The sequence below is a fragment of the Vulpes lagopus genome, chromosome 16, assembly GCF_018345385.1.
Source record: "Vulpes lagopus strain Blue_001 chromosome 16, ASM1834538v1, whole genome shotgun sequence".
In the NCBI taxonomy this organism is placed as follows: Eukaryota; Metazoa; Chordata; class Mammalia; order Carnivora; family Canidae; genus Vulpes; species Vulpes lagopus.
Genome location: NC_054839.1, coordinates 11001287 through 11026874, shown reverse-complemented (window position 1 = coordinate 11026874; position 25588 = coordinate 11001287). Strand labels below are relative to the sequence as shown.

General features: G+C 40.7%; 1 protein-coding gene across 6 annotated transcripts in view; it reads right to left on the bottom strand.

The window, feature by feature from the left end:
- The window catches only part of TMTC4 (transmembrane O-mannosyltransferase targeting cadherins 4), a 64949-nt gene that overhangs the window by 20118 nt on the left and 19243 nt on the right, over positions 1 to 25588 (bottom strand). For 5 of the 6 annotated variants that reach the window (XR_005984077.1, XM_041731221.1, XM_041731222.1 and 2 more), the window contains 6 exons: positions 8824 to 8924; positions 5288 to 5380; positions 4895 to 5059; positions 3838 to 4040; positions 2299 to 2470; positions 2080 to 2211 (listed from right to left, as the gene is read on the bottom strand). Coding sequence is in view for 5 of the 6 variants with exons in the window: in XM_041731221.1 (XP_041587155.1) it covers positions 2080 to 2211; positions 2299 to 2470; positions 3838 to 4040; positions 4895 to 5059; positions 5288 to 5380; positions 8824 to 8924 (866 nt within the window). In the remaining variant the exon portion in view is untranslated. The remainder of the gene's footprint in view (positions 1 to 2079; positions 2212 to 2298; positions 2471 to 3837; positions 4041 to 4894; positions 5060 to 5287; positions 5381 to 8823; positions 8925 to 25588) is intronic. The other variant, XM_041731224.1, reaches the window with a different exon arrangement.

Here is a 25588-nt window from a genome sequence, read left to right as displayed (position 1 = left end):
TAGTCTAGAGCCAAGTGCCAAACACTTACTTAGTATGCAATGAATATAAAGTGGAAACCAATATAGAAAATGTATTTCCTGCAACAGAGCTGAATGAAAACAGCATCTTTCTAAATGCAGTCTCTTCCCTGAAATCAGCCTAGCTTTTTTCCAAAAAGAAAAAAAAGGAAACATAATTTTATTACATGGCAATTTATAGTGGAAAGAGAAACAAATACACAGAAACAGATAAAGAAACCCCCCAAATTGCTATCTTGCTTATACTGAATGGTAACATTGAGAAAGGTTCTTAGGAAGGACTTTCACCACTGGGTCCATTTTGAGGATGAGGTTTTGTATCTATGTCTTAAATTTTTAAAAATATTTCTTTTATTTATTTGAGAAAGAGAGAGAGAGAGAGAGAGTGGGAGAGAGAGGGAGAGGGAATCTGAAGCAGACTCCATGCTGAGTGCAGAGCCTGGTGTGGGGCTTAATCCCATGACCCTGAGATCATGACCTGAGCTGAAACCAGGTCATGGTTAACCAGCTTGGACGCTTAACCAGCTGAGCCACCCAGGCACCACATGTATGTCTTAAATTTATTAAAAAAACCCTACACATGCAGACATATGATTGTCTGCCCATGTGTGCATACCTTTATATAGGAAATCACCTATTATAACATATGAAATCACTTACTAGGGCAGACATATAGGCTCAAACATTACATATGTCACCCCTCCCCTTCACTTACTTGCATAACCTGGGCAGTATATCATACCATGTCTCTATCTACCACCTAAATTAGTCATCTAGATAGTATCAGTTCCATCATTCTATGCCTCAGTTTCTTCCATTTGGAAAGTAAGGAAAAGAAAACCCTCTCTATAAAAACCTTAGAGGGAGGATAATAGAGATTAATTATAGAGCCTCTACAAAGATATCAGAGTTCCTTGTGGGAAAGAACTATATAAATAGAAGGGATAATTATTACTATTCAAACAGAAAAGCAAAAATAAAGCATATCTATTAACATTTATGAAATTCAATCACAGGCAATTTATTTTTAGTAGCATAAAATAAATGGATAGATCAGCAAATCAAATTAAGGAGAAAAGCTTGAAGTAATTCACTCTTATCTAAGTCTCTTAACTATAAAACATGAACAAGCTTTTTTTTTTCAATAAAAAGACAAACAAGGAGTTAGCACCTTTTATACTATTCTTTATTCAGGATCACAATAAGATGTTAATTCTTCATTAGATTTATTCATATAATTTTGTCTGAAATCACTGCTTTCTCTTAAATATATAATATGGAAATGAGAAAGAACTCCAGAGAGCTCTTTTTCTCCCCCTAGAGGATCACATTTAAGCATCCTAGGAACTCCTATTCTGATGACCTGAGAGAGAATATATCATTATTTATTAATAATCTATATACCGATAGAAAATTATCCTAACCAAACCCATTTCTCCTATTTTGGGAAACTAGCATTCTCTTCTTGTCATTTAATGACACAACCCAAAACCAAAATGAGCCCCAGAAAGCTAATATTTCTTGAGTACCTACTATGTTCTAACTACCATGTTAGGGCTCTTTGGATGCCATATTTCATTAAGGCCTCCCAACAAACCTGGGAGACAGACATTATCTCCCCTCTATAGATAAGGGCACTGAAAGTTCAAAACAGTTTATTTTGCCCAAAAAGGCAGAGCTGGTTAAATGAAGAGACTGGATTCATCAAAAATACAAGTGAAACAAATTCCTACTCTGTCCTTCTCCCAGCCACAGTCTGAATGTGTGGGGTTACTTCTCTGCCACCATTTCAAAGGGTGATTGACTGGACTAACTGGAAGATGAGCAAAACTTCATTACAGTTTCACTGACATTGGTTGTAATGATTTCTTATGAATTATTTTGGTCAAGTGGAATTGTAATAAGTTTTATCAAAATCATTAACAAAACTGAAGAAAAAGCCAAGTATTTGGTCATGGTCTTATGCTAGATTCTGTGTGAAGGTAAACATTCCTCTTGTTAAGTTGAACTTAAAGCCTATCCTAATGAAGTCTTTCTAAAGAAACATGGCAGCCAACATACCTTGGCATTGAGAGGACACACAGACAGGGCACTTCTAAAAAGCTGTTCTTCATTCCGCCATTCGCCACTGCGAATTATGCACCTCAGCATGTTTATGAATAAAATTCCCAGTACAACAGCAGCAACCAATTTCTTAGGAAGAGAGAGAGACAGTAAATGTCATAAGGAAGATCTGTCCAATTGTCTTGGTTATGAATGGCGCCACTCTGGGCCCAATACCTTTTTCTTAGTGTGTTTACTGAGAGCTCCAAATCCGAAAGTCAGCAGCATGCAGTACCCAGCACTGGGGAGGTAGAGGACTCTCTCTGCAACCACAAAGCCCACTCGGAAGAACAAGTTACTTGCAGGAAGAAATGGGATAATGAGAAATCCCAGGCCCAGTGTAAGGATCCTGGAAAATGAGAAGTACTTGAAATGGCTATTTTCAGACCTTTAAAAAAAGTCCTGTCAACATTAAAATAGTCATAAAAGCCTCTTTTTGTTTTGTTTTGTTTTCATGCCATCAATTGAGAAAAGGTATCAGCAGTAGCAAAGAAATGTCATTAGTAGGGCCCAGGGCTTTAGCCTGGCAGGATTAGGGATAAGTAAAAAAAAAAAAAAAAAAAAATCTCATTATTAATGCACCTAGCATCAAACACTGGAATAGGACTTGTAAGTTGCCCAATCCATCTGAGTAAGATTAGTATGATCACATTGTGTGAGGCCTCATTAATTCACCTACCCTTAGCCTCACCTCAAACCATGTAGCATTGAATAGATCAGAGGAAATACTGGTCCCAATTAGTCCAATATAGCTTTCATGGGGAAAAAAATCCCGCCCCCCCAATCTTATGAGGAATAGTAATACTTTACTAGTTTACACTTTATAAAAATCTGAAATCAATGAAATCATTTTTGGGTGGTACATTACCACAAATGTTAGTCAAGCAAAAAGAAAGTGGAACAAGAAGACACTTCTGGAACCAGGCAACATTCCCAGTGTCCCATGTGATGCAAGAGACTAAATTAAGAAGTCAAGTCAAATTTGGTGGCTCTTTCCTGGAACTTGTGCCCCCAGGACTGAAAAAAAAAATACTATTGCACATGTATAAGTAAGCTGGGACTAAAGTTAGTTGTTCTTTAGAATTATGAAATAATTTAATAAACTTTAAACTTATTTTATTTTGAGATATTACTAATCTAATTCCATAAACACTTATGCTTAAAGGGAATCAATCACCTTAAATAGTTTTCATTATCATGAAACGTGTTTGCTTCCCTCCTCAATTATTTTCTCAATAACCTTTCTCTCTCTCTCTCTTTCTTTCTCTCTCTTTTGGCAAGAAAGAATAGTTTCTTTGGGGCAGCAGTTTATTTTTCTACTAAACAACAACAGAAAGAATCACACTAGAGCATCCATCAGGGCTTTCTGAAGGAGAATTATGAAATAATGGGCATGGCACACATCAATTACACTCTCCATTCTGACCATAAATTACTCTCTACCACCTACAGTGAGTAGGATCTCAAGATGCTACTTCAAGGGGATTGTGGAAGGAGAAGGGAGGGTAGTCAGCCATCCCCCCTCTTCATGTCCACTCCCCAACAGCTGAAAGCAGCAATGGACTCCAAAGGGACGGCACTCATCCTGGCTGGAAGGATGTATTGGAAATAAATGTCCTTAGACATGACAAAACTGTGAACATGATCGGTGCTGGATTTAGTAAAATGCTCGGACTTAACCCAGTGTGGAAGTTAAAATTCAGTGCTGCCTCTTACCTTCTTCTGTGGCTGTCTTCAGAGCACAGGGCTTGGCATATTAGGCCAATTAGGCACAACCAGAGGGCCACTGGTGCAGTTACCCTCCAGTCCCCGGCCGACTTAATGAGGGGGATGCAGCCCATTGACCAATCAAAACACAGCCACCAGGGGCATAGCAGCAGCCAGGCATTCAGTGAATAGTAGTAATTATAGTTTATGGCCTGTCAGTCAACAGGAAAACAAACATTTATTTGATATAGAACTTCCAATACATACATATGTATATACACACACACACACACATACACATCTTGTAACTTCATTTTTGAGGCATCCATTCTATTCAAGGAGAGCAATTGTAGAAAATAAAATACTGCCAGTTTCTACATTGGACATGAGGCCGTGGTTTGCCATTTATTAAATGTGTTCAGATTATAACAGACAAAAATACAGCAAAGCCATCAGACTCTGTTTTACATCTGTTATATTTCTGGTCAAAGTATGTCCCATTTACTTAGTGATGCCCAAAGTCTGTGACCCAGGAAATCTGAGGCCCAGGGGTCACCTATGTGCCTGACAATATAAGAACAGGGTTTTTCCTTCTTTTGATTTCCATCTCTATGAAATGCACAGCTAAGAATTTGTGGCTTGACACCCTTGCCTTCAGAAAAAGCAAACCTTTACAATAAAGAGTCTTGATACTGCTGGATGTTTAAAGATATAACCAATGTGCTTCTATTTTGTCTTAATCCTGCTATATCCATTTTCTTTATGACAAAAGTAATGGGGGTCAGGGGACACTTTAGTGAGGCTGACAGGAAACCTGATATTTGAAAGAATCATTTCTCTTTAATTTTGATTAGAATGGAAATACAAAGGGCTTATACCCTCTCAATCTCCTACTAAAACTCTGGTTTCATCCTAGAGTATCCTTAGTGAGAGCAAACAAATGTGGAGGTGTTCCACTTATTAGGGGTTTTGTGGATGTGTTGGGAAGTGAGAAGAGGAGGACAAATTTTCTGAGATTTGGTGGGCAATCCATCGGGGGTGGGGGGGGGGCAGGCTCACCACTCACCCTGACCAACATGCCATCGGCGAAGGAAGCGGGGTTGTCTACCTCTGTGAACGCCGGGGGGCCTGTACCCATGATTTTCCAGCGCATGTAGAGCACCCCTGCGCCCCCTGAGGCCAGAAGGGTCATTCTGAAGAGGAGGCCCCCGTTCCTGAGTATACCAGTGTTCTGAAAGGACAATACAAAGCCCCTGATGGTGCAGATTTTCAAACGTAAGTGCAGCCAAGCTAGGTGCAAACATGCAGCATACTGACTGAACCATGGTGACACTGTGCTTAAAAGGGCTAGTTATTTTAAAAATCAGAACCACAAGAAATATTTTGAAAATGGCATTTCTAAATCAGCTGGTACTTGACATTTTCCACGTCTGGGTTGGAGACAAAAGTATATACTTACCTCTAATGATTTGTCTTTATGTAGTACCTTCTGGACCATTTCCAGAACATTTAATTTGCCTATCACGAAGATGTCAAAGACTGCATTCAAACCCTGAGGAAGCAAAGCAAGGCAATCAGTGATGGGAGAGCCTAGCTCTGATTAGGCAGCAATTATACTTCATAATTTTATTACTGAATCCCAACAAAAACTGCAGTGGATAAGATAATCACGGAAGGAGTCTTCAGCTCTAAAACAGACACTCTACTATTGTTCCTATAAAACCAGCTCATGGTGATATATCAAATTTATTATCAAAGATATCCCTATTGGTCATAATTTCACAGCCTACATGTATGAGTCTTTTAAGATTCAGGATAGCTGGAATTTTGGGGTTCCCAGGAGAAGTTCTGCAGAGATCCTTGTTTTTCTTTCACTATAAAAGACTCTTAGTTGATATAATGGAGGGGTTCCCTGCACAGTAATTATGCCTCAAAAGATAAAGGCAGCCATCAACCTCGAAAATCAAGGCACATAAGTAATTAATTGCACCTCCAGAACACCAAGTGCTCACTGATTTCAGCAAGTGGAGTAGTAGCAGGGGTACACCATACATAATAATCTCTGATAGGGCTTTGGAGATCTCTCCGGTTCAGACTCCTAGCTGTCTGCTGGTTTTCAGTTCTCATTGGGCACACAGCCAGACTGCACTTCCCAGCCAGTCCAGCAGATACATGTGGTCACATAACTGAGTTCCAGCCTCCAGAACATGGGTAGAAGCCATAAAGCTCATTTTGGAGGTTTGGTTATAACCTGGGCACACTCTGCCACTTGGTTTCCTCTTCCCGCTGGCTGGGATGGACACCATTGGGTCAACTTTGGAAACTACATTCTCAAGATGGCAGAGCCTCCACGAGCTTGGGTCCACTATATGGATAACAGCCACCTCTGCCCATAGCCACTAGGTGAACGATAAATAACTTCCATTATGTGAAGCCACTGGATTTTAGGACGTGATACTATAGTTCCACCTCTGCTGACAGCTTCCGGTAGCATTAAAATAGTTTCTTTCTAGTAGGTGAGGTTTGCTTTTGGAACTACTATACCTACAATTATAGACTGGAGGCTAGATGAGCCTTGGATTCCCTTCTCTACCCTGTAGGAGACTTTCTATAGATGCCATCGCTGCAGGCATTGTCATCTTCTGGAACTCCCTGCCCAATCTAGATAAGGTGGTCACAATACATGTGGCGTATATGGTTAAAGTTCCCCCTAAATGACTTTGGCCTTTTTAATATGGAGCCTTGTGGTGGAAAAGTTCATAAATTATCAGAAGCCAGTGGTAATTTGTGGCTTCCAGAGCAAGGATGACACCCCTACTTAACACTCTCCCATAAATGCTGGAAGCCATTAATTATCTAATACATAGGCTAGTGCTGGGTTAATCATGTCAAAGAATTCTGATTTTATCCACTCATGTGATACAGGATTTTAGTGGGTCACAGCAGACCATTTCTGCCTTGGTATAAAACCATTTTCTAGAAGGCAGAAGCTCCCTGTTGAGCTGCTGTTGTCTTATACCATTTGTTTTTCTCCCTATGAGCTATACAACAATCACCAAGGGGTGAGGGGACCTGTCATCACTTCTGTTTCATACTCTCCAACTTGCCATTTATAAATGCATCATCAAAAGTTCCACATTCTTTTTTTTTTAAGTTCCACATTCTAATTAAATTTTTGGAAATAGCTAAATTTTACCATATCTTTAGTCACATAAATTCAACTTAATCCTTTAGTGCTTTTCAAATATTAACAGGAGCCACTTTGTATCTTGTTAAATGGAGATTTTGACCTAGCAGGTCTAAAGTGGGGTTGGAGATCCTAAATTTCTAGTAAGTGTCCGATGGTGTTGATGCTGCTGGTCTTTGAGAAGCAAGGGTTTAGAGTAGTGGATGATTTTGCCACCTGAAGGATACCTGACATGTCTAGAGACATTTTAAGTTGTCACACCCGAGGGAGTCCCACTGACGTTTAGGGGGTAGAGGCCAGGGATGTCGCTTACTGTGGTATAATGTGCAGCACAGCCCTCCCATAAGAAAGAATGATCCAGCCCAAAGTATCAATAATCTATCTGAGAAACACTGCCTTAGAACCAACTTAAAAAAATAACTTAAAAAAAATAAAAATACAGATTGAGCCTAATAAAACCATGGGTCTTTGCTTTGACTTACATCAAATCCCATACAGCTTTTACCTGCTCTTTCTTTCCCAAGCTATTCCTATATGGGTGATTCAAATCCCATATCTTTGTTTTCCATTTCTCTACCCGTGATCACATCCCTAATTTCTAAATTTTCCTCTAATAATGTCAAGCATAACATTGGCTAGAATGGAAAAAAAAGAAAATGAATTTCAATGCCTCTCCCTCCCTGGAGCTTCAATTCTAATCAGACATAAGAGGTGTACATCTGTACTCTTCAGAGGCTCCTCCTTTCCTTTTGATATTTCCAGTTGAAGCTGAGCACACCATACACTCAATACTTCTCTAATCGGGACTGGAAGCATTGATGGGGTCAGCCCACTGTTGTATTCAGAACTGCTAAAATAGGAGAGCACCCTAGAAAACTTAAATTATTTTTTTCTCTCTCTCTTTTTTTAAGATTTATTTATTCATGAGAGATACAGAAAGAGGCAGAGACATAGGCAGAGGGAGAAGCAGGCTCCCCGCGGGGAACCTGATGTGGGACTCAATCCCAGGACCCCAGAATCACGACCTGAGCCAAAGGCAGACACTCAACCACTGAGCCACCCAGGCATTCTGTTCCTCTTTTCTCTTTTTCTACAGTATACCTCTGTGAAAGCTAATCATGGTCTTTTTTTTTTTTTTAAGATTTATTTATTGGAGAGAGAGAGAGAGAGTAAGAGAGTGTGTGCACGAGTGGGAAGAACAGAGGGAAAGGGAGAGAGACTCCTCAAGCAGACTCCATGCTGAGTGTGGAGCCTCACAGGGGTCGATCTTGTTTTCTTTTCTTTTTTTTTAAGATTTATTTATTTATTTATTCATGATAGACACACACACACACACACACAGAGAGAGAGAGAGAGAGAGAGAGAGAGAAAGAGAGAGAGAGGCAGAGACATAGGCAGAGGGAGAAGCAGGCTCCATGCCGGGAGCCCGACGTGGGACTCGATCCTAGGATTCCAAGATCACGCCCTGGGCCAAAGGCTGAGCCACCCAGGGATCCCCACAGGGGTTGATCTTATGACCCCAAGATCACATCCTGAGCAGAAACCATAAGTACAACACAACTGACTAAGCCACTCAGGTACCCCCCAGGAGCTGATCATTGTCTTGAAGTCCTTCCCACTTCCCATTTCCCACTGTTTGCTAATGATCATCAACTGAGACAGCCCATTTCCATGAAATATCAGATGTACTAAATGCACAAATAACTGGCAGAAAGGTCAATGGAGTGGAGAAGTAGAGGCAGGGCTAGCCCAAGACGTCTCTACCACAGGGGAAGAAGGGCAGGCCCTGACTGCATCTAGGCTCTTACCAATACGGTGATCCCTTGCTCTTTGCATAGCATGGCCACTGCTCCCAGAAGGATACTCAGCAACACCCAGAATGTAGAATGTGTTCCCTCCTTGTTACCTGCTGATTAAGAGAAGTGAGAAACATAAAAGTCATGCAATACAGCTCAGACTTGTTAGCATCAAGAACTAAAATTCTAAGCATGTACCTTAAAATAGCCACAACCTCCCTTGCATAAAAAAGAGTTTGGTCTTCTGGTAGCATTTCTCTGTAGGCAAGTATATTACATTCTGCATTTCTAGTTAGACAGCACCCTCGAAATGCTATACACACCCACTCTTTAGGAAGACCCTAGCAGGTGCCCCCGGCCTCTGGGAGGCATTCCAGCAAAGCTCTGGCCACAGAGATAGCTCATCGAAGGTTCCCTTGGGCCAAGTTCCTTCTGCCCGACCTGACAGTCACCTAACAGGCCACTCTGGCAAGTTGTACTGCGCACTCCCCTGAGAGTGTAGGCACTCCATCTGGTCATAGGCTGACCCTAGCAGTGACTGCTGTTGTCAGCACAGCGGTGAGGGCAATGGCTGAGGGGCCCTGAGAAACCCGACAACTGCACATGAGTCCAGGGAACCGCACAGGTCAGGCTTGGCTGCTGACCTCAATGGGGACTCAAGCCAAAACATCACTCGGAGTGTGAACCCCGGAGTAAGGAGACTGAGGTGGGAATGAGCTCAAGGAATCACGGAAAGTCCTGGAACTGACTTCTGGAAAGGGAGGGTCTGGCTCCATGCTGTTTGGTGGGGGATATTTGCAATTTGGGGGCCAGAGCTGAACTGCTTAAAAGGAGGAAAGGCCACATGTGGTGTTCATCTCCATTCTTCCTTTGTAAAGACTTCACCTCCTCACCCATGTGGATGGTAAACAAACATTCCAGAAAGACAGGTATGAAGTAGGGCAAAGTGAACCTGCTTAGAGAGCAAAACCATTAGCTTGCCTGGGCTGCCTATGCATCCTGGTTCCGTTCTGATTAAAACCACAACTCTTGGTCCAAATTCTAGCTCTGCTGTTTACTATGTGACCCTGAGCAAATTGACACTCACAGTCTCAATGACCTCATCTATAAAATGGGAGCAACATTACCTACCTACTGATACATTTGAGAGGGGAGAAGTTACATAGAATACCTGGCCATTTGTGTTAAAAATTACATAAACATTCTTGTAAATGCAAAACGTATCAGGAAAACATGCACAAAACCAACCACAGTAGTTTCTGAACAGTTCTAAGAAGAAAATTTTGGACAGTGAAAGGAGGAAAGTCATGTATCGGGATGCCTGGGTGGCTCAGCGGTTGAGCATTGCCTTTGGCTCAGGGAGTGTCCTTGGGTTTGGGGATGGAGTCCCACATCAGGTTCCCTGTGATGAGCCCGTTTCTCCCTCTCTCTCTCTCTGTCTCTGCTTCTCTCTCTGTCCCTCATGAATAAATAAATAAAATCTTAAAAAATAAAAAGAAAGTCATGTATCTTTCACATTTTCTTTAACCACGTGCATGTTTGGCAGCATCTTTAGCTTCTACCCATTAGATGCCAGCAGCACCCCTGGGCCTCAGTTTTGACAACCAAAAACATCACAGGTTTTGCTAAAAATCCCTGGGAGGAGGGGGGCAGAAATCACCTGCAATTGGGACCACTGCTGTGAACCAGTGGTACTGACAACGGGTGGTCTGTGCACCTGCCCTTGGATGATGTTAGTAATGCAGAGTCTCAGGCCCCAGCCAAACCTGTGCAATCAGAAATGCGAGGGTGGAGCCTAGCATCTGGCCTTTTAACCAGGCTTCCAGGTGCTTCTGCTGCTTGCTATAGGTTGGAGAGCATCACCCTAGATAGGAAGCTTGCTCCCAGCTGCATCCCTGGTACCATGCCTGGCTCGTAGGAGCAACTCAAACTTTTGTTGTAGGAATCCACAACACCTGACTGACGCTGGAAAGGCAACACGTGGTTGGTGAATGAAATTACTGTCTTAGTCTACCAAAAAGGGACAAGACGTCAACAAATCCTAGAACCACAATGCAGGAAAAATGGCAGTGCTTCTTAGAGGCTGTGCAGATAACCTCCCTTGCACCAGGGATGGAAGTGCTGGAATCTAAGATGCTTCCAGCAGGGGGCCACGTGGTCTTGACTTCAATAATAACTTCAGGGATGGGTATTCTCTTTCTGCAAGGACCCATTTTGGTCCTTAAACTCTGGGCTGTTGGAATGTTCTTTCTCAGGGTGAGCCCAGACCTGCTTCCCTAGATGTCAGGGTTTGGCTATGCTCTGCTCTAACACCTTTCCAACTCTTCAGGAAGCACAGTGCTTGAAAGCTAATTTCTCATTACTGAAAACCATTCTATATTGGTATACAGAGCCCCATCAATCCAACCCAGGGTCATTTCACTTGCAGAAATTAATGACATTCCGTGGATGTGAAACTGAAAGATCACAATTATGAGCAAACCCCATTAAACCAATGATCGTATCTGAGTGTTTACATATTTATTGGAACTTACTATTTTGGGGGGAGGGGATTTGCTGATGATCATCAGCAAACAACATCAAAGCAGACACTATCATAGACCCAAAGCTTTTACATAAAATCTTGGCTGAAATAACCCTAAAGCTAACACACTGGTTAGCTCCTTTTAAATTATGATTTTATGAAAGACCTCACAAGTTGTGGAAACACAGCCCAGGGGTGCTCAGAGTTCACAATGCACCATGCTTCTGACATATGATGGAGATGGGAGAGGCAATGACATCCTTAAGGCTTGTTCTCTCCATGCTGGTGGATGTATGGGTCCATTGCACTTTTTTCCCACCATACATTTTCCTGCATCTGTGTCAAAGCACTCTCAGGGTTTTCTCTTATTAGCAGTTGACAGCTGCCTTTAATTATTAAAGAACTCATGTATTACCAGGGGGTCTCCTCCACAGAAAAAGGGAGTAAATGACCCTTGGCTCATGTGCCCCCAGGGAGGCCACTCAAGACAAGGCCTGTTCCAGGCCAGTGTGAGAGATGTGTTGTGGGCCCTGGCCTCGGCCAGTTGCTTCCACATCCACTAAGCATTAGGTTTGGTGGTTCACTAGGAACCAAATGGACCTCTCCTCCACTGCCTGGATTGGGTTTTTCTAAGCTTCCTCATTCAAACAACCTGTGTTTGGAACTCTTCATGAAATGTAACCGGACTTCCCAATTTAATGCTACTGTTCTTAACATTTACACAAGGTACCTTGTGGGCGCCTGGCTGGCTCTGTTGGTAGAGCATCCAACTCTTGATCTTGGGCGTTGTAAGTTCAAGCCTCACATTGAGTGTAGAACTTACTTTAAAAAAAATTAAGAAGGAAGGTCCCTTGGCCATTTTATATTCCTTCCTAGAAAAACTAAATGAGCTTGTATTTTACTTGACTGTGTAACCTGGATGAATCCCCCCCCCCCCACCATGGACCAGTGGCTTTGGATAAGAAAAAATTCCCAGTTCCTCCATTAAAACACCCAAAGGACAGCTTTGATGCACTCCATTAACACAATGTTAAATTAGTAGAGAGACGTGAAAGTAATGAGCTCATGTTCCACTTCTCTGGAATTTAAAACGGTTTTTTCCTTAGATGGCTAAATCAAAGATTTCACTGAATACAGAAAAATAACTTCTATAGAAAACACAGTGTTCAGATTTACTGATAACCTTCTCCCTAATCTCACCCCATAATTTCACCACACTTCTCAAACCCCAGATTTTTGCAAGGACCTGGACACCCCACACCTCTCAAATCCTCTATCACAATTCTTTTGGAAGAGTCCCACTCTCTAATTATCTCTCATACTTTTGATATTGTGCAGACATGTCCAGTAAAAGACATATAAAAGATAATTTTTTTTGCTGAAGAAATGTCTTCAGTTACAGTGATTATTAAATATTATGCCACTGCTTAACAGTGGCAATTTCTGATCAAAGGCAAAATTTCAGTCATTGGTTACAAACCCAGAGATGGCTTTACATTCAGAAAATCAAATTCGAGACTGCCACTGTCCAGAAGAGTCAGCACTACAGCTGTTGAGCATCTGAAATCTATCCAGTCCCTAGTGGGATGTATTGTAAGCATAAAATACACACCTGATTTGGAAGACTCAGTATGGAAAAAATGTAAAATATTTCATAATTTTTATACTGATTATTACATATTGAAATTATAATATTTTTGATATATTGGGCTAAAAAATGTAGTTAAAATTCATCTAACCAGGGTCTCTTTCTAATGTGGCTATTAGAAATTTAAAAATTACATGCATGGCTCATACTATATTTCTACTGCACAGTAATATCTATATTATGTCCTCAGAGACCCAGTTCACAGAGGAAATGATCTGCACATGGCTTTGTATTATAAGTCTGTCTTCGAAAACTCAGAAACTATGAAGTGAGTTTGCCTATTTAGCTCTCTTTCTCCTGCAATTCTCCTAACCAGATTGGCCACTTGACATTATTGGGAGTCATAAGATGAAGCATGCACAAACACTTCAGTTTTTCCAGAATTCAAACAGGAAAGCTTAATTTCACTAATGTTTTTAAATGATTTCATATAAATCAAAGGGGTCCTCTTTATAAAGGTGTGGTACACACGTGCATGATAAGCGAAGACCAATGTGCATTGACAGTATTTCTATTATGGGGGTGCTCAAGAAAGGCTTTATAAAAATTAAATATCAATTGGGAAACTGGTTCTGAGCCCAGCCTAGTGGACTTCTGGTAATATGACCTGCAGCAGCATAGTTTTACCCTGGTAAATTTTTCTTGAGTTGATTTGTCAAGTGACCAATGCTAATAGCTGCTAAGATACAACATACCTAGATGAATTTGGACTTTGCAATTTTGGGAGTATGCTCTGATTTAGTAACTAATGCAAGCTATTTTAATAGGACAGCTGAAACTGATAATGATAGGCCACCTCCAATATAGTTGGCACTCAACAAATATTTGGGGAATCAATACTTTCATTTATTTCTACGTCTACCAGAAGTCTTACTATATTCCCATATTTCTTATGCGATTATGATATGTAATAATACCAAAAAGCTAATAATTTGCTCAATGTGAACACATATAGCCAGAAGTCACATCTTATCATATGACATTAATTTAATGTCTTTAAACCTGGGTGGCTCAGTGGTTGAGCATCTGCCTTTGGCTCAGGTTGTGATCCCCAGGGTCCTGGGATTGAGTCCTGCATCAGGCTCCCCGTAGGGAGACTGCTTCTCCCTCTGCCTATGTCTCTGCCTCTCTCTGTCTCTCATGAATAAATATAATCTTTAAAAAATGTTTTAAAAAAATTACATAAGCGTAATGGTCACACTGTATGTCAACTATATTGGAATTAAAATTTTTAAAAATTCCATAAAGCACAGCAAAATCAATTATATTAATTTTAAATTTAGAGTTGTTAAAAACAGTAAAAATAAATCCTGAGAGTCAGATGTTATTTCCAGTGTAACTGCATTTATGAATATTTTTATTCAAAAAAATCTTCCCCAAATAGGGAACTCTAAGTAGTATGTAGCTACATGCAAGCATTTCGGGATGTTGCGTGTACCCAGAGTTCTCTGTCTCATCTCCATCCAGTCTGCAAAACTGTAATCACCAATGACCCAGGAGAAGAGGAGAATCACCCTTACACCATGTGACATCTCTCATCACATAAGAAGACCACCTGCTCTAGGATAATTATGCAGCATTAGTGAACTTCAATAGTTTATGATACAGAACTTAATAAACTGGCTAGAAAACATTTTCCTTGTTTCCGTATATGTCTGCAGTATCTAAGAATACAACCACTTAGATAAGTGGAGGCAAAGGTTAATGGAGTGGAGGGAGCCCAGAAAAAAAAAAAAACTCACTCCTAAGATGCACTAACAGAAAGACACTTGTCAGTGCTAACACTCACAAGTGCCAACAGATGTGATCAATTTAATGAACCATGTGCCTTGGATTTGGCACTACTTTCTGGTGGGAAGATCTTCTTTCAGAAAAAGCATTGTACGAGCTACCCTCTTCACTGCTCAATGCCTGGCATCTTTGCTGCCTTGAAACTGGCACGTCCTGTTGTGTGTGGGAACCACGCCACCCCGACAGGTGGCCCCTACTCCCTCTGCCAGAGCGACACAATGAGCGTCAGATTCCTGTTCCAAATGTTGGAGCCAACCAGGCAGTGCTTCCACGCGCAGAATGAAAGAAGTCAGACATTGTCATTCTAAAACACCAGCCCATTTGGGCAAAATCAAGCAATGCAGGAACCAAAGAAACATGAAAGCAGAGAAAAGAAAATCCACATGAATCCCACCATCAGAATTCAGTCGGCAATGACCCCAAATCTAAAAACAAGAGTCCCATGCTATGTGAGTTACACAATTGCCCTATTTTTTTTAGAGCCACATGATTCTAAGTCAAAGAAAAATAGATGTCTTAAGTCAGAATGCAAATATGAGGACATGATACCCCAAGAGTAAGAATTATCCTATTTTAGCTGCCTGAACTCCTGCAAGGAGAGCAATAGAACAAACAAAGTTTAAGAGCTTGCAATGACTCATATTTGGGAGCTTGTCTTTTGCAATCACTTGAAATTTAAAATGGTTGTTCTAGGGATACCTGCGTGGCTTAGTGGTTGAGCGTTTGCCTTTGGCTTGGCGTGATCCTCAGTCTAGGGATCGAGTCCTGCAATCGGGCTCCTTGTGAAGAGCCTGCTTCTCCCTCTGCCTGTGTCTCTGCCTCTCTCTCTGGGTCTCTCATGAATAAATAAATAAATTTTTTTTAAAAAAATGGTTGTTCTAGGAAGTAGCCGATTCATTCTCCTCTTAAAAGGTTCTCTCCTAAAAAAAAAAAAAAAAAAAAAAAAAAAAGGTTCTCTCCTAAAACAAAACAAAACAAAAAGTTCTCTCCTGCTCACCATAAATGAACTAATTAAATTCCTCATTAGTCTTAACTCCTATGAAACATGTATTATAAGTTATTTGTTTAGAAGAGAAATTGTTTTGGCTACTCTACCATGTTTACTGTGCAGAGAAATTATCTGCTTCCAACCCAAAACACCAGGCTTTCACAGAGATGTAAATGTTGACAAGATATCTCATCACAAGAGGAATTCTTTTTGTTTTGGGCATTTGGAAACAATGACCAGCACACCATCAACTTTAACTGACTTTGTGTTTTTCTTTTTTCGAAGAAAAAGTATGGTTTCCCTTATAAGGATATTTACTTTTTTTAAATAAGGATTTTTGTTTATTTATTTGAGAGAGAGAGAGAGGGCAGGAGTGGGAGAGCAAAGGGAGAGGGAAAAGCAAACTCCCAGCTGAGCATGGAGCCTGACTTGGGACTTGATCCCAGGACCCCAGGACCTGAGCTGAAGGCAGATACTTAACTGATTGAGCCACCTAGGCATCCTAGGACATTTATTTTTTAAAAGAGGATTCTGTTGCAAAATATCTTGCATGGAGATATTCTATTTAAGTACCCCATACCTCATTACCACTACCAAAAAAAAAAAAAAGTAGACAAATGTTACATGAGTAGATTTTTTTCCATTTTCTGAAAATGCAGGGATTCTAGAGGTTAGCACAGAATTGCTTTTTAATAAACTCAGGCAGTTAAAAGTTGTCCTGAGGTTTAAAATACAGACATTGCATCTATAAAGAAAGCTAATGAGGTTATCAAAAAGAAAGGTATCCTTTGAAAGAGCTCTTTAACTAGTTAAAACCACTAATTTCAGAGTACCCAATGTTTCATTCCGTTATAAAAATTGTTAAAAAACCTTTCTTGAAGTACAAGTTTCTGTGTAACTGATGCTAGACCTTTGAATTTATGCTCAGATCCAAAAAGAACAAAGCCCAGGTCACTTTAAACCTTATGTTTAAACAATAAATAGCATTCTTATTTTTATCCAATAAATACTGGCCTGAACGTCTACCACAAAGGAGCTTTGATTCTCAGTGGAGCACTTATAAACATGTGGATAACAGGAGCAACTGGCACAAGGAATCATCATGGCCAAGACAACATGTTTACCACACGTGTTTACTACTTGGCTTTTTGTACAATCCATACTGACCAGATGGGAGAAAACAAAAAGTGAGTGACTATTTCTTAACATATCTGAAAGGCCAGATGAAAAAATATACACCTGAATGTTCACAAATAACAGCCGCTCTGCTCTGTTGGACTGAAGGAAATTTAATAGAGATGAAAGAAATTAGCAGCATGAGCAAAACTACCATATGATCCAGCAATTCCAATTCTGGGTATTTATCTAATGGATGAACTCACTATCTCAAAAAGATATTGTACTTCCATGTTCACTGCATTATTTACAAGAGCCAAGACATGGACACACCTAAATGTCCACTGGTGAATGAATGGAATAAAGAAAAATTGTCACACACACACACACACACACACACACACACACACTCTCTCTCTCTCTCTCTCTATATATATATAAAATACTCTGTGTGTACTACATATATATATACCATAATACTATGTAATTTCATGGTATATTACTATATACTACATATGTATATATATACATATACTATATACTGTGGTATATTACTATACAATACCATAACATATTATAGTGCAGCATATTACACTACAGTATGTAATACTATAGTATAGTATTATCCAAAAGATATACAGAATAAATATACTATAAAACATATAGTATATATATAAAATATATACTGTGCAAATATATATTCATACACAGTATAAACAAAATAGAATATTACTCAAACATAAAAAAGAAAAAAAATCCTTCCATTTGCAACAACACGTTTGGCCCTTAAAGGCATTATGTTATGTAAAATAACTCAGAGAAAAATACTGCATGATCTCACTTATATGTAGAATTAAAAAACTCATAGACAGACTAGATTGGTGGTTGCCGGAAGAGGGTGGAGGTGGGCAAAGTGGACAAGGGTGGCCAAAAGGTAAAAATTTTTAGTTACAAATCCTGAGGATGTAACGTATGGCATGGTGACTATAGTTTTATAGTTAACAACACTGTTACATACTTGAAAGTTGCTAAGAGAGTATATCTTAAAAGTTCCCATCACAAGAAAAAAAAACCCCTATAACTATATATGGTGATGGATGTGAGGTGGGGATCATTTCACAACATGTAAAAATATTGACTCAATATTTTGTACACCTAAAACCAACAAAATTTATATGTCAATTATATCTCAAAGAAAAAAAAACAATGCACATTCCAAGGCAAACAAAGAAATTAACAGCACAAAGGCCATAGTTATCAATTCTGCATTAATGCACCATATTAAGAAGAGAATACTTATTGAGTGCCCATTGCAAGGGCGTACAGGAAAAAATTAACAAGGAGGTATGAAAAACCAGAACATTCTACTCCTTGAGCATTCTCAATACTGACAACTTTATTTTAATCAAAACACACTCGACTATAAACCTTTTGAGGCACAGATGTATCTTTCTAGTTTTTATATCTCCAAAACAGGGCATAGGACGTAGTACCACGGACACCATTAATGTTTAATTATTGCTGAAAGAATAAATGATCAAAATTGAGAAGCCTCTACTTTTAGAACAGAAAAATTGTCTTATTATGGATGCCCTTACCAGAATTACTTTTTTTTTTTTTAAGATTTTACTTATTGATTCATGAAAGACACAGAGAGAGAAAGGCAGAGATGTAGGCAGAGGAAGAAGTAGGCTCCAGGCAGGGAGCCCAATGTGGGACTCCATCCTGAGACAGCGGATCACGCCCTGAGCCAGGGGCAGGTGCTCAACTGCTGAGCCACCCAGGTGTCCCCAGAATTACTTAAAAAAATATTTATTTATTCATGAGAGACACATAGAGAGAGGCAGAGACAGAAGGAAGCTCCTTGTAGGGAGCCCAATGTGGGACTCAATTCCTGGACCCAGGATCACGCCCTGAGCCAAAGGCAGGCACTCAACCACTAAGACACCCAGGTGTCCCCAGAATTACTTTTGCGTATGGGGTTCTTTTTTTTTTTTTATGATAGTCACAGAGAGAGAGAGAGAGAGAGAGAGAGAGAGAGAGAGAGAGAGGCAGAGACACAGGCGGAGGGAGAAGCAGGCTCCATGCACCGGGAGCCCGATGTGGGATTCGATCCCGGGTCTCCAGGATTGCGCCCTGGGCCAAAGGCAGGCGCCAAACAGCTGCGCCACCCAGGGATCCCGCGTATGGGGTTCTTAATACTACTTCTCTGTGAAGGTATTATTAGTTTCTGAAAGTCTTGCTCCTCTTTAAAAAGACTCTTAGGGCAGCCTGGGTGGCTCAGCGGTTTATCGCCGCCTTTGGCCCAGGGCGTGTTCCTAGAGACCTGGGATCGAGTCCCACATCACGCTCCCTGCATGGAGCCTGCTTCTCCCTCTGCCTGTGTCTCTGCCTCTCTGTCTCTGTCTCTCAAGAATAAATAAAATCTTAAAAAAAAAAAAAAAGACTCTTAGCCACCATAGGGAGGAAGTCAAACATTAAACATGTTGTGTAGAGATTATTCCAGAGAGTTATAAACAAAGAAGTAGTTTCTATTCTTAGTATGGTTAAAGAGGAGTATAGAAAAATCTGAAACACAGAAAAGTGGCTGAAAACATAGTGCTTTCGTCCACAGAGACTAGGAAAGACTCTAGCAGATGTCATGGGCACCGGTTTGGGGTGGGGGGTGGGGAAGTAATGAAACAAAGGGGTATTTGGGAGAGGGGAGGGAAGGGGTGGCTGGCACAGTGAGGGCTGCTGTCTGATGTAAGCAGAGCAAGCGGGGGACAAGGTGGGGCATCCAGTCACCATGCCCTGCCCTGCTCTGCTTGCTCCCAAGGTACAGCAGGTGGGGGCTCATAGCATACAGCCTTGTGCAGAGGGATAAGAGACCTGCCTGCCATCTGTTTCAGACACGGGGCTTCCCCCAAGCAGCCAGCAGCCTGCAGCTGAGTGTAAGCCATTCTCTTTCGTATCCAGGTTGTCTGGGCCTCCAGACCTGCAGAATTCAATCATGCCCTCCATACTCTGTGACGTGAAACAATGAGTGGGAAGTGAAAAGAGCAGTGAAAACCAACTCAAAATGATGGAGAGTGCAGATTGAGGGATGGGTGTCTTCAACCACCTACTTTAAACTCACAAGGAACAATCATGAGCTGTAACTCAAAGCATACCTGGACAGGTGGATACAAGAAAGGACAAAAAGGACACAAAAGACCACAGTCAATAATAACTTTCAGGGTCAAGACCCTGAGGCTGGCTGCGTGGAGAGAAGCAAGCTCATAGCTTTACATTTTCTAATGACTAAATAAGCTGCCAGGGACTGTAAAAGACCATTCCAGTCTGGAAGCAGGGCCACAGGCTTCCTTTTTATCTACTCTTTCCTCTTCCTGAAGGAGGGTTCAAGTGAACAGGAGAACAGACCCTGGGAAGGCGTGGGAAGCAGGTGCTGTAGATAAGAGGTCAACACTTCTTCAAAGACTTCCTAATTGATGCATTTGTCTTCCATTCTAAGTAACTTCAACCTCATGAAAATCTATTCATATTCTTAAAAGGCTCTCTGCAGAAGCCACATCTACCACTGCTATCTGTGTGCAAACATTCAACATTTCCAGGTTAACTTTCTTGAAAACATTAACAAATATAACATTAAAGGCCCAACCAGCTCTTTCCAATTTTATTTTATTTTATTTTATTTTTTTTAAATTAATTTTTATTGGTGTTCAATTTACCAACAGCTCTTTCTAATTTTAAAGCAAATACATAAATGTCAAAAGAATGCCACTGGACCAAAGAAGAAAGGTCATATTGCCACTACAATTAACATAGTTCCATTAGGACTGGAACAGACTTTGTAAATTTCTCAAGAATCAACGTAGTAGTTGAAAAGCCATCACACATTGGAGCACTATTACCTTTGGTATTAGTTTCCGAAGGCTTTATTAAAAATTTTATCTTCTCAGAAATAATTTTGTAATTTACAAATGAATTTAAAACAGATGCATATATCAGAATATGTACATTGTGAAATAAAAAGATCAGTAGGAGGGGTGCCTAGGTGGCTCAGTTGGTTAGGCATCTGCCGTTGGCTCAGGTCATGATCTCAGGGTCTTGGGATGGAGCCCTGTATCTGGCTCTCTGCTTAGTGGGGAGTCTGCTTCTCCCTCTCCCTCTGACCCTCCCCCCTGCTCATGCTCTCGCTTGCTTGCTCTCTCTCAAACGAATAACCTTCAAAAAAAAAAAAAAAAAGGTAACACTAAAGAAACCAAAAGAAGAATGTAAGATGTCTTTAGTTTTGTACCTTTCTCTGAGAATATTCCACATTAAAAGAGGCTAATAAATGTATTAGATTTTATTTAACCACAAGAGACACAGAGAGAGAGAGAGAGAGAGGCAGAGACATAGGCAGAGAGAGAAGCAGGCTCCATGCAGGGAGCCCGATGTGGGACTCAATCCCGGGACTCCAGGATCATGCCCTGAGCCAAAGGCAGATGCTCAACCGCTGAGCCACCCAGGCATCCCCCACATGTTCAATCTATCAACATTTAGAATTTTCTTCAAAAACCCCTTCTGATGTCTTTGACAAAGACAAGCATTCAGAATAAGGAATAGATTCTTTATGTTAAAATTAATAAAATGATTCTTCATGAAACTTTAGCTGTCTTTGAGAAAGGCCAACAGATTTAAGTTTTCATTTTCTTTAGGAAAAATATGACTGGTAAATGATTATCCTCTGTAACTGGAAATTCAGATTTGCCAACTGAGATACATGAATTACCACCATCTATAATGTGTAAGAGTAAGAAGTGAATGGACCCCCTCCTGCTCTCCCACTCCCGTGCTGAGCCAGTCTTATGGAAAAGTCACACGATGGTGCTGAATGCCCTATGACGCTAGGCACCTATGAGTACACCCCCCTGCTCCCCCACCGGGTCCCTGGGGCCATGTGTATCTTAGGAACCGTATGCTCATGATGGGTAGGGAGATCTCAACCCCAGGAAGAGCAGGACATGTCTCATTGTTAACTTTCAGTCTCAGGAAGAAAAGTTACCACCAATATTCTCTGTACTTGAAGCTGTTCTATTCAGCTGTCCCCAACCTCTCTGCTGTATCAGAAACATGGTGAGTCACAAAAAAACTGGTGGTCTTATATTGGTATGATAAAATAATGCTAACAAGGTGGGTACAGAGTTGTTGTATGTAATCAAGCTCTGAGTGAGCATTATACAGCCTAGGGTCACTGGGGTTACCTGTCTGCTGCATCTTAGCAGAGCTGTAGGTTTGAAAGAACAGATGCTCCAAGGCACAATCTGCCCCATGTTCAGCCTGTAAAGGATGGGATGCAGGAGGGGCAGTGCTAGATGAGTTTATAACCCTGCCTAAATCTTTTTGTAGGAAAAAAAAAGGTTAAAAGGAAATCTATTGTTCTTTCTTTAAAACAGTCCATTGGGTACACCAATGTGCAGAGCAGCATTATTCATAGTAGCCAAATGGTAGAAACAACCCAAATGTCTACTGACAGATATACAGATAAACAAGATGTGGTATATACATTCAATGGAATTATTCAACTTTGAAAGAAATTCTGACACACAGAATAGAATTACCTTGAGGATGTTATGCTCAGTGAAATAAGCCAGACAGAAAAGGACAAATATTGTACAATTATACTTATACAAGGCCCATGCTCAGGGCATGATCCTTGAATTTAACAAGAACAGTTAAATTCATGGCCAGAAAGCAGAATGGTGGTCGCCAGGGGCTTGGGAAGGGGGAATGGGGAGTTACTGCTTAATTGGTGTAGAGTTTCAGTTTTGCAAGATGAACAAGTTCTAGACATGGACGGTGGTGATGGTTACAGAACAATGGGAATGTATTTAATAAGCTCAACCGTGTTTAATAAGTGTGTTTAATAAGCTTTAACCATTTAAAAATGGTCCCTTTTATATTATGTATATTTTACCACAAGAAAAACAAGAGGGAAAAGTCTACTGGGATTTAAATAATAGAACTAATTGTTTTTGTGTCTGCTAGGGAACTCTCACTAGTACACAGGACATTAAAAAAATCACAAGAAGAATCTGGTCTTTGTGCCATTTTCAACTTAGGACAGCATTTCTTGGAAGGCAGACTGTATTAGAAACTCTTTTCAGAATCCTGAGAGCAAATAATAAGGTTAAGTAGCCTCGCCTACATTTACTGTGCAGATGGACACCACCTGGGAGTCATAGGGAGATGACTATTCAACCTTCTAAGTGGTTGTCTTCCAAACCCACAGAGACCTCGGGAGAGGCAGAGCCCCAGGACTCAGGGATGGTCCCAAGCGGCCAAAGGGCTGGAGACGAGGTGGTGGGGGAGAGGGGAAGAAGCAAAGTCTTTAAACTGTTTTAATTTTGAAAAGTTGGGAAATGAGTTCACAGTTATGAGTTACAGAAATGAATTCTGGCTTACTACTTATATATCAACTGCATTCTTGTGTCTCAAATATTTTACAAATGTATTCTAGTTGCCTTTCTCGTATTTTGTTTTTCACGTTTAATTGCTAAATTATATTATTACATTTTGGTTTTAAAATTTCTCTCCTGATTCCATAATGAAAAGTCATTAACTATGCACTCGTTTCATGTAATGTAGGGAGGAAAAAAAAAACTCCTAAAGAATATATCGTCCAGTTGTCTGAGATAAACACAATGTTTTAAAGATGAAAACAGCATGTCATCAAAATCTGTTGATTCTTAATCTGGTGACTCACCTGGCATTAAAAAAAAAAACCAACTATTTTAAAAAACAAAAAACATACAAAAGTATAGATATGGCTATCTATAGTGATTTTTACATCCTCTAACTTAGCTTAAATAATTATCAACTTCTGGCTAATCTGACTACATTCTTCCTGCCTCCTCTCAGATTATTTTGAAGCCAATCTCAGACATTATTCCATTTCATCTGTCAGTATTTCAGCATGTGTCTCTAAAAGTAAAGGATTGTTTTTAAAACATACCTGTGATGCCATTATCATGCCTCATATCTTAATAATCTGTTAGCAGAATTGAATGTGTCTCCTGGCTAATTAACTAATTTAAAGAGACAAATAGAGAGAGTGCAAGTGGGGGGTGGGGAGGGGCAGAGGGAGAGGAGAGAGAATCTGAAGCAGACTCCCCGCTGAGCGTGGAGCCTGGCATGGGGCTTAAATTCACAACTCCAAGATCTGAGCCAAAATCAAGAGTCAGACACTCAACCGACTGAGCCACCCAGGTGACCCTGCTCTGTTTTTTTTTTTTTTTAAGATTTTTTATTTATTCATGAGAGACACAGAGGCACAGACACATGCAAAGGTAGAAGCAGACTCCCTGCAGGGTGCCCAATGATGTGGGACTTGATCCCAGACACCAGGATCACACCCTGAGCCAAAGGCAGGCACTCAACCACTGAGCCACCCAGGTGTCCCACCCCCTTCCCCCAGTTATTTTTAATGATGGTTTTGATAAGCTTTGCCTTATTGATCCAATAAATATAAGGAAGCAGAAGAGCACAAGGCAGTTGGTGTTGGCTTTGAAGTGAGTTAGACTACAATAAGTTAGACTCCAGTGTGAACCCAGTTTTGCCATAAATAGTGTATGACCCTGAAAAAGTTACTTAAACTTTAAGTCCTACATCTGGAGAAATGGGAAAGTAATTCTACCTATTTTAAAGATTGTTACATAGTTAAAAGAAGAAAAAAATATATATATACACAAATACACACACACACACACACAAATACACATGTGCCAGTAGACAGTCAAAAAATGGCAGCTATTATATTAACAGCAAAGTCATCTACGTTCCAAAGTAAAAACCTTCTGCTGGAAACCCCTATTAATCATTACTAAAACAAATTTTGGAACTACTCAGATGGTGACAGCTACACTGGGAATCATCTGTCTTGGAGCCTGGCAAACTTTGCAAAGAACTAGACAGTTAAGTGTCTTAGGCTTTCAGGCCAGATGGCCTGTACCAACACCGTGAAACTCTGCCATCAAAGGGCAAAAGCGGCCACAGACAAAATGAAAATAAATGGGTGTGCCTGTTTTAATAAAACTTTATATATGGACACTGAAATCTGGATTTCATGTAACTTCTGATATGTCATGAAATGTTATTATTGTTCCTTATTTCCTAACCATTTAAACATGTCAAAATCAGAGTGCTGAGGATGAGTCAAGCCCAGGCGGTGGCATAAAGGCTGGAGGGAGCTCTGGAACGTGTGGAATCCCAATGCCGAGCAGCCAGGGCCAAATCCCCAGAGATGCCCATCCTGCCCATCCACTGCCTGTCAATCTTGCCTATCCTCCAGGACTCTCTCCAACTCCCCTGGCAGCTCCCCAGGGGAATCTAGCTTTCCACCCAGATGCACTCCCTCATCTTGTACCACAACCAGGGTATCCAGGATGCCAAACTCTCAGTCCTCACCCACCACCTGCTCCTGGCACGCCTCCCGTGAATCCCTGGGCACAGGGCATGGTAGCATGAGGAACGGTGATGGACAAGAAGATGTGGAAGAAAATGAAGAAAGTTCATAAAAAGATGCATAAACACCATGAGCATGACAAGCATTCCTCCTCCTGCTCTTCCAGCAGAGACTCTGACTGAATACAGGGCCTGGACCCTTCCCTCAGGCCTCTCCAACAGTTCTGTTCTCCCATCAGCTTCAGAAGCCATCTTGTTCTGGGGAAAACTCGTCCTTGTGTCC